Below are 8,488 nucleotides of genomic sequence, written 5' to 3' on the forward strand. Positions count from 1 at the left end.
GCAGCACAGAGCCACCCTGGGGGCTCACTGTGTTCCTGTGGGTCTCACATGCTGTGTTTGGGGGCCCGGCAGTACCTGCTCCTGGTGAGGAACGAGATGACAGTGTCACAAAAGCACCTGGGCGAGTTCTGCAGCTCCCTGAAGCAGTACCTGAAGAGCGTGGCCGGGGAGCGGGACTGCTTCCAGTGGGTACCATCAGCAGCTGCCTGTTGGGGGCTGGGGAGATGGGGGCTTGGTGTGGGCTGGAGTGGGGACCAAGCAAAGGACTGCAGCAAAGCAGCCAGGATTTGGGATGTAGTCATGTTCCACCACAACACTGCTTTTGCATGGGCTGGGGAGTGCTGGAATGGTGGGGGGGTGCTACTCCTACCTGGGCTGCTGGGGCTGGGTCCCCCCTCGGTAGCCCACCCAAGAGCACACCTGTGGCTGCAGAGGGGGGAGGGATGGCCCATGTTGGGGGCTTACCCCCTCTCCCTGTTTCTGCCAGTGTCACTGCAGTGAAGCTGCCTGATGGGGTCACCTTCATCGTCTACGAGTTCTGGGAGACTGAGGAGGACTGGAAGAGGTAGGGGAGGGGTTGAACAAGCCCATTTTGAGATGCTTGGGTGTGGAGGGTTGTTAGAGCAGCTGAGCCCCAAGCTCTGTCCCCTGTCTGACAGCAGGACTGAGGAGCTGTCTGTCTGTCCTAGGGCTGTCCCTGTAAACAGGACAGGGGGGTTGGGGTGGGTCTCTCTACACCTCCCACCTGGGAGTGCCTTTGGATGTGGCAATAAGAGGGGTCAGTGTCCTGAACCAAGGCAGGGTGTTCTGCACAAGGGGAAGTGAGCAGGATTGCTGGCACCCAGCCCTGCCAGAGCCTGTGGTGTTGTGGGGGGCTGGGTGTCACCCACTCTCTCCCACCTGGGCACAGGCACCTGCAGAGTGCCACCTGCAAGGGCTTCCAGCACGTCAAGGTGGACACGCTCAGCCAGCCTGAGGCCATCTCCAGCGTGGCCGTGCCAGGTAGGACGGCAGCCACCCCAGAGGGTGGGGGACAGGGACCTGTGGGCAGCCAGCACCTCTCCAGTTCTTGGGGAGCAAGGGTGGGCAGGTGGCATGGTGGGAAGGACAGCACGGGCTGAGCTGGCTGGGCTAGGGGGGGGTTCAGGGTGATGTGGGGCTGGGCAGGTGTGACCAGTGATATTCCCCTGCAGCTGCCTGGTGCACCCTGAGCCGAGAGTGACGGTCACTGCCGGGGGCCTGCCAGCATCTGTCCCCTCTGCGGGGCAGCCATGCCCAGGGAAGGCGTCGGTGTGACCTGGCTGCAGTGAAGGAAAATCCCATGTGTGTGTCCCCCACCCCAGCTGTCTCCCTCAGCTCCCCACCACCTGCGGCATCTCTCCCTGATGTGGGTGGTCTCAGGGGAAAGGGAGTGCCAGGGAGGGGCTGGCAGCATTTGGGGAGGGGGACATCCCCCAGACTTAGGTAGGTGGGGGGGGGGGGGGGCAACGGGTGCAGGCAGGCAGGCACTAGGAAGGAGGGTGGGAGGCTGGAGCCCCCCTGAAAGCAGGGAGTAGGTTGGGGGTCTGTGCAAGTCCCCAGGGGCCACCCCAGGAAGAGACTAGGGGGTTGAGGCTGTGCCTCGGGGGTGAGTGTACCTGTGCCTGCAGAAGGAGGTTTCCCTTCTCCCTAGGTGACCCTTAGTCCTTTCCAGCTGTGGGGGGTCCCGAGGGGTTTCCTTTGCATGTGCACAGTTGCAGCTGGTGCCTTGTAGGCATGAGGGTGGCTGCCTCCTCTCCTTCCTGGGGTCTGTACTTCGTCTGTGTGTCTGTCCATCTGTGCCAATCCCACACCCACCCTGCCGTGCGTGGGGGTCCCTCAGGGTGTGTGGCACAGGACCTTTGCCAATATCCTCTCCTGTCTTTATTAGCCACTGTACAACAGGGACGGTGATGCCAAATAAAACCGCCATGGGATCCAGTGGTGTGGCTGTGTTGGGGCCTCTCTCCGGGGCAGGACGCTGGGGGGTCGCAGTGGGGTCACGATGGGGCTCTGTGGTCCCTCAGCGCAGCAGCCCCAGCACGGCCAGGGCAGCGCTCTGCCCGCAGACAAAGGCACCGCAGAGCACGGAGAGAACCCCCCAGGCAATGAGAGCAGCCCTGCAGCGACACGAGCAGAGGCTGCAGGGGTAGAGCTGACCTCAGATATGGGCCACCCCTGTACCCCAGCTCCTCTGGCTGTGCAGCTCTCTGCAGGGTCAGCCTCCTCTGCCCTGCTCCCAGTCGATGCCAGAAGAACCCAGCAGCCCCCATGTCCACTGCAATGACACACAAACCTCGGTCAAAAAGCCAGCAGATGCCACCATGAGATCATTCCCAATTCTGCCTGTGCCCAGTGGCTCTGCTGACAGAGCAAAGACCCACATCCCCCAACCCCATGCTCGGGCACAGCCACTCCCACACACCTCCAGCTCCATCCTGTCACCACATGCTTCCAGCCCTTTTCCCTCCCTGGCTCCAGCCCCAGCCCCTGGAGCCCTGGGTCTGCACCTCCCTGTTCCCTCCTCCCCGGGCACACAGCCCACCTCGCCGCAGAGCAAGCCCCTGGGCTGCAGAACTCACCCCAAACCCGACTGCTGCTCTGCTGCAGGGTCCTCAGCACCGTGCTCCTTCCCAGACTGTCCCAGGCAGGGTGGGACTGTCCCCTTCGGTCTCCATCGCCCCAGCTCTTGTCGTCCCTTTTCCTCATGATGGGCTCATGCTCTGGCAGGTCTCCCCAAGGAACCTCTCCAATCCTTTGTCACCCACCTGGATGCCCCTGCTAACCTTCTGCCTTGGCCCCTCTCCAGCACTTTGCACCCTTTGGGACACCCTCACCCCTCTGCAGATGTTCATGGGTCCCCAGAGCACCCTCTTGACCAACACCCCAATGTCCTGGAGGGCTGCCTCCACTCACCACATAACCTCCATCCTCCCTCAAACTCTGCTGCTCCCCCAGGGGCACCACAGACACACACTTATCCCAAACTGACCAGCAGCATGTCAGGTCCCCCTGACATGGGCTGCTGTGCCCCAGCCCCTCCAGACAGGAGCAGTGATGGGGACATACCACCCCAGCAAAACAGACACCAAACACCTGATGGCCTCCTGTCTTGGGGCACCCTGCCCCTCTGACACCCAACTTGACCCCACCCCAGTCCTCACTGGGTGCCCCAGTGCCACCAAACCCCACAGCTCTTCTGCCCCTGAAGTCACTCCGGTACCTGGGCACCTCCTTGATGCGTGGACACAGCCCTGGCATCCAGGGACATTCCCAGGCACAGCCCCAGTAGAGCACTTCACACCCAAATTCCCCTCCTTGCAGGGTTCCCACCTTGAGCAGGCAGACCCCCAGGGGTCTGCCCTGGCCACGGCCCATGGGATACCACACCCTGGCCCTGCCCCTTCCCTTGCCCCCACCACTGCTGAGCATGCAAACACTCACTTTTTGCGTGGCCCGAGGCTGCGGGTCCCAGTCATACACACGAGGCACAGCCCTGCTGTCAGTGCAGAAGCTCAGCCCCAACACAGCACCCCTCTCTGCATTGTCCCCCACGAGCACATCCCTGCACCCCCAAAACGGGGCCAGGACAGGCCACTTTCCCCTGCAGCAATGCCCTTGGCACCAGTGTCCCTCACCCAACACTTTCCTCCCTCCCCGCGCCTGCTCTTGCCTGGGAAGATGAAGATGAAGAAGGCGCTGATGCCCCCGATGAGCTCGATGACTTTGCCGATGTCGGGCACGAAGAGGGCGATGCCCAGCGTGGCAGCCATCCAGGTGACCGTCAGTGCCACCCGGCTCCGCCGCTCGTGTGCCTCAGACACCACCCCGCGCTTCGGGGCTGCCCACAAGTCCTTCACCACGGACCTGGGAGGGAGGATTGCAGGGGCTGACGGCACCCAGGGGAGCTGCACCGGCTCGGGGGACACCCAGCTTGTCACCACTCCCCTCACCTGCCCAGCAGCACCACAATGGGGTAAATGGTGACAATGGAGACGCCAAAGAGCAGGCGAGCGACAATGACAATTGGGTCATTCCCTGGGTAGGACATCAGGACATCGGACGCCACAGCCTCGCCGAAGGTCAGGTAGCCATAGAGCCCTGCTGACAGGGAGGTGGGGTGGGCGGCTGTGCAGTGAGCAGGACATTCTGAGGAGGATGGATGAGCCAGGGGGAGAGGGGACCCCCAAGGCAAGGAGGAGTGAAGGGTTGGTGGTGGGGTTACCAGTGAGGGAGTAGATGAGCAGGCAAATGAGCATGGAGAGCACAGAGACGGTGACCCAGTGGGAGAAGCTCTGGTTGCGCATGCTACTGTAGATGGCCACGCATGCCTCGTGGCACTGCAAGGCAAGGGGGGATGGTGCTGGGGCCCCATGCAGGGACAGCCCCCACCCCCAGCATCCTCTCTCCCATCTATGGGTGCCCTGTCCCGCTCTGCCCCATTCCCAGGTACTTGTATCCTGCCCCACAGCACCTCTGGTGACAGCCACAGGTCCCCTCTCCTTCAACCTGCCCTTCAGGAGACAGCATCCCCATGGGATGCCATGGGGGGCTGCCAGCACTGCCCTGGCAGCTGCAGCCAGAGGGGCCAGGGTGACCTACCTGAAAGCCAAAGCAGATGGTGGGAATGACACTGAAGATGGAGGTCCAGGACGAGGACCTGTGGCATGTGGAGAGGAAGCACAGAACAAAAGGCATGAGGCTCTCACGGAGAAGAAACCTTCATGCCATAAACTGCGCAGCCTGGATGGCACCCTGTGGGAATCTCTTGCCCAGTGATTCTGGGAGAAAGGGGCATTGCTGAGGTGAAAGCTGGGGCTGGTAGCTACCACCCACTGTGAGTTGTCCCCAGCTCACCCCCACCACACACAGGGCCCAGCGCCATCCCTGCCCCACCTCCAGGCCTGCCCCCATGTCACTGCTCAGGCTCAGGGCAGGAGGGACATGGGGCTGACTCTCCTACCTGGAGGGCTGGGGCGGCTCAGTCAAACGCAGGCTCTCTGCTTGCAGGTAGTATTTCAGGATGACGACCAGAGTGAGGTAGCAGGCAGCCAGCGTGCCCAGGATGCTGTCAGGGCATGGGAGAGCATCAGCACACAGCCAGGAGGAAGGGAGGAGGGGGGCTCCCACGGCCCCACAGGTTCCTGGGGGGTGGCAACCTGGGGTACAGGGTGCCTAGGGGTGGGCCACCACAGGGATAGCCCAGGTGGTACCTGGAGTATTTCTGGAAGCCAATCTCCCTGGGGACAGAGAGTGGGAAGATGACGAGGACACAGAGAGCTGAGAGGGTGAAGCGCTGGTCCACGTACCAGGGGGGCAGCTGAGGGACCCCACTCAGTGTCCCGTTGAGGTACAGGGAGTCACACACTGTGGGGGGCAGTGGGGGGTCAGCTGCACCCTGAAAGATGGCCCAAGGAGGTCGGGAGCATCACACCATGGCAGAACCAGGGAGCCCCATGTCTTCAGAATTTCCAGGAAAACCCTGGGGGTGACCCCAGCCCACGTGGGACCACCTTCCCCTCATTCCTGAGAGCTGCCGGCCCTAAACAAGCCCCAAACACAGTGAGGGGGAAAAAACTCACGTTTCTCCAGCTGGTCGCCCACCACCCTGAGGAGGGCCACGGCGATCATGAAGAGGTTGAGGAGAAAGCAGACCTCACAGAGCTTCCCCACGGCCGCGCCGCACACGGCCCGCACCACGCCCTGGTAGGTGGGCTGGGCGCTGAGGGCCGCGGCATAGCCCAGCACGGCCAGCCCGCTCACCAGGAACACCAGCGAGCCCTGCGGGACAGAGCCAGCAAGAAGCGCCACGCCGCCCCTCCATCACCCCCGGAGCAGGACAGGACACAGCAGGCCCACGGCCAGGGACCAGGTTACCCACCAGATCACCTTGTGGGCCTGGGTAACAAAGGTCAGCAAAAGCACGGAGATACAGCCTTACGTGGTATTTCGGGTCTGGATTTAGGGTTGTGGGACATGTACGGGAGCAGACACCCGTTTACTTTGAGTTGAGCTACAAGCCAGCTACAAGTGTGGCTTCAGCTGCAGAGAGCATCCCTCAGGTGGCACCGCAACTCCCACCTAAGGACGTTGCGGGGGTCGGGACGGGGGTGTCGCACGGAGTGGGTGCTCGCCAGCTCCCCGAGCACCAGAGCAGGTGCGTCCCTCCCTCCGCTCCCTCCCCGGACCGGCGCCCCTCGGCTCCCTCTGGGGCTGCCGCAGCCCGTCGCCCCCGAGTCGCCCTTACCAGCTCCACCAGGAGGGCGGGAACGGCCCCGCCGGCCCTGCCGAAGGCCCAGGGGAAGCTCAGCAGCCCCGCGCCCAGCGCAGATTTGAGCAGGATGAAGACGGCGCCGGCGGAGGAGAGCCCGGGCGAGGAGAGCCCGGCGGAGCCTCCCGCCGCCGGCAGCAGGGGCCGGCCCTCGCCCGCCGCCCGCTCCATCGCGGCGGGGCTGTGGCCGGGCGGGTGCGGAGCGCGGCCCCTCCGCAGGGCCCCGCGGGGGCGGCGCGGGCAGCGCGGGGCTGCGCGGACCCCCCGCCCCCGCGGGCCTGGGGAGGGGGCGCCGGGGGCCGGGCGGGAGGCGGCCGGGGGAGGCCCTGGCAGGAGCTCACCGCGGACAGCCCCGTCCTGCTCACAGCCCCCGGCCCTCAGAGCGCTCCGACGGAGCGCAGCCGCCCCTTCAGCTCCCAGCACGGGGGCAGCTGGGCTGGGGACTCGTGCTCTCAGTATCTCCGAAATTATCATCACAGGGCTGGGAGGACTGAGGCCACCCTCATCCTGCTCTGTTTACCCAGGCATGAAACTGCCACCAAGGGGCATTAGGGAGTGTCGCGGGAAGGGTGAAGGAAGGCAGCTGCAGCTCACACCCCTCATAACTCGTTGGGTGCAGGATGAGGCCAGCACCCCTGCGTGTCTCCCAAACAGCTAAAAGCCCAGCAGTGCTTTCCTGCACTGGGAGACTTAGAGAGGAGCCATCCCATCCCACTACTTGCTCCACACCGACAAAGGGGATGCCAGGATAACAGGATGAGGTGACTGATGCTGCAGAGGACCTGCACAGAGGAGGCCGCACCCCACAGGAATGTGGGTCCCATTCCCGACATGGGGGACACACAGCAGCTCTGTGCCACTCCTGCCACATGCCACTGCCCCAGGGCTCAGCACACAGGCCCTGGCGTTGGCTGACAGCCCCTAATGCATTTTTGATTTCCCAAACATGTGCCCTTCTGATCTTCGTAAGACGGATAAAGAGACTTTAATCAGCTGCTAGGAGGAATTATGGATGGCTAATTGTGCCTGCCACCTCCATTACATCTCTGCCGCCTACAGGGTTCATAAACACTTAGAAGGGTCCTTCCAAGCCTTCATTAGCTGCACACCAAAGGCTTCGGAAATAATTGGCGTCTATGACTTAGAAATTAGCCACTGGGCTGTAAAATACCAGCCATTGGGAAAGGCTCTTAATTCGGACTGGTGCTTTGATACAGCTTGATTCTCGTTTCAAGGCTGCAGTGGAGCTCTAATCTCTCATTAGTACTGTGATGAGGAGCAAGTCTCCTCATTAGCACCGACCTGAGAAGTGGCACCAAAGCTTTCCAGTCTTCCTTTGATGGAATAGGTGCAGCTCAAACCAGAGAGGTGCAGCTCATCTCCCACACCAACACAGCAGCCCCAGACAGCTTCTTTGCTCAGTGGCTCTGGACTCCCTCCCTTATAATTTCCTTCCTTTCTCCCATTTATCTGAGAGCTCCATCCCCTGGGTTGCAAGCCATAACCTGAGGGTCCCTGTGGGTTGGCCGCTTTACCTGGTGCTGGGTCCCCGTGGCAGGTGGAAAAAGGGCTATTTATGTTTTCCACATTATTATCTTTGAAGACTGTAGAAGTTACAAAAATGCAAATGGACAGTCCTTGTTTCATACAAATAAAAACACTGATCACAATTATGTTTTGCTACCTGCAATCCCTTTTGAGGGTTTGCCCTTGAGATTTCACACCTTTACTGATTGATTTTTTACAACCCAGACAAGCTGCACAGCTGCTGCTGGCTGGTCCTATGATGGTCCTCACCCATATGTCACAGCTGAGATGCTGAAAACCCTCTCCCTCTCCATCATTATGGATCTATGTTCAGAAAGGGAGGAGCAAGAGGCTCCAGCCCCACTGGGATGGCACAAGCAGCCCAGCCTTGGGACCATCTTCTCAGCCCTACCTAGCTTCCACTAACAGCTCCAAAGCAAAAGCTCAGTGCCTTCTCTGCCATGGCAACAGAATGTTGCCTCTGCCAGTGCACCCTCCAGAAGAGAAATGCTGCAAAAAGGCAATCACTCTTCAAGTTAGGGAAAATTGGTTTGCCCAATCTTTTTTTGCAGGACACTCACAAACCCTATCCATGGCTCCATGACTACATGGAGCAAAGTTCTCTCCTGCAGTGCACTTCCCACAGCCCATCCCAGCTGGTAGGCCCTAAGA

The 8,488-nt window shown here is 61.4% G+C and overlaps 2 protein-coding genes across 2 annotated transcripts in view; one reads left to right on the forward strand and one right to left on the reverse strand.

Annotated features, from left to right (window-relative positions):
• Nucleotides 1-1,959, forward strand: part of NECAB2 (N-terminal EF-hand calcium binding protein 2) — a 73,432-nt gene extending 71,473 nt beyond the window's left edge. The window contains exons 9-12 of the mRNA XM_059857163.1: nucleotides 73-185; nucleotides 488-565; nucleotides 911-1,002; nucleotides 1,194-1,959. Of these exons, the coding sequence (XP_059713146.1) occupies nucleotides 73-185; nucleotides 488-565; nucleotides 911-1,002; nucleotides 1,194-1,222 (312 nt within the window). The 3' untranslated portion in view covers nucleotides 1,223-1,959. The remainder of the gene's footprint in view (nucleotides 1-72; nucleotides 186-487; nucleotides 566-910; nucleotides 1,003-1,193) is intronic.
• SLC38A8 (solute carrier family 38 member 8) lies at nucleotides 1,880-6,471 on the reverse strand. The gene is made up of 10 exons (XM_059857164.1): nucleotides 6,266-6,471; nucleotides 5,601-5,799; nucleotides 5,232-5,385; nucleotides 4,982-5,086; nucleotides 4,621-4,678; nucleotides 4,244-4,358; nucleotides 3,972-4,119; nucleotides 3,692-3,885; nucleotides 3,463-3,514; nucleotides 1,880-2,138 (listed from the first exon to the last, which is right to left on the reverse strand). The coding sequence occupies exons 1-10, from the start codon at nucleotides 6,458-6,460 to the stop codon at nucleotides 2,042-2,044; spliced, it is 1,317 nt and encodes a 438-aa protein (XP_059713147.1). The 5' UTR covers nucleotides 6,461-6,471; the 3' UTR covers nucleotides 1,880-2,041.
• Between the last annotated feature and the right edge of the window lie 2,017 nt (nucleotides 6,472-8,488).

Source organism: Haemorhous mexicanus, chromosome 12 (assembly GCF_027477595.1).
Source record: "Haemorhous mexicanus isolate bHaeMex1 chromosome 12, bHaeMex1.pri, whole genome shotgun sequence".
Taxonomy (NCBI): Eukaryota; Metazoa; Chordata; class Aves; order Passeriformes; family Fringillidae; genus Haemorhous; species Haemorhous mexicanus.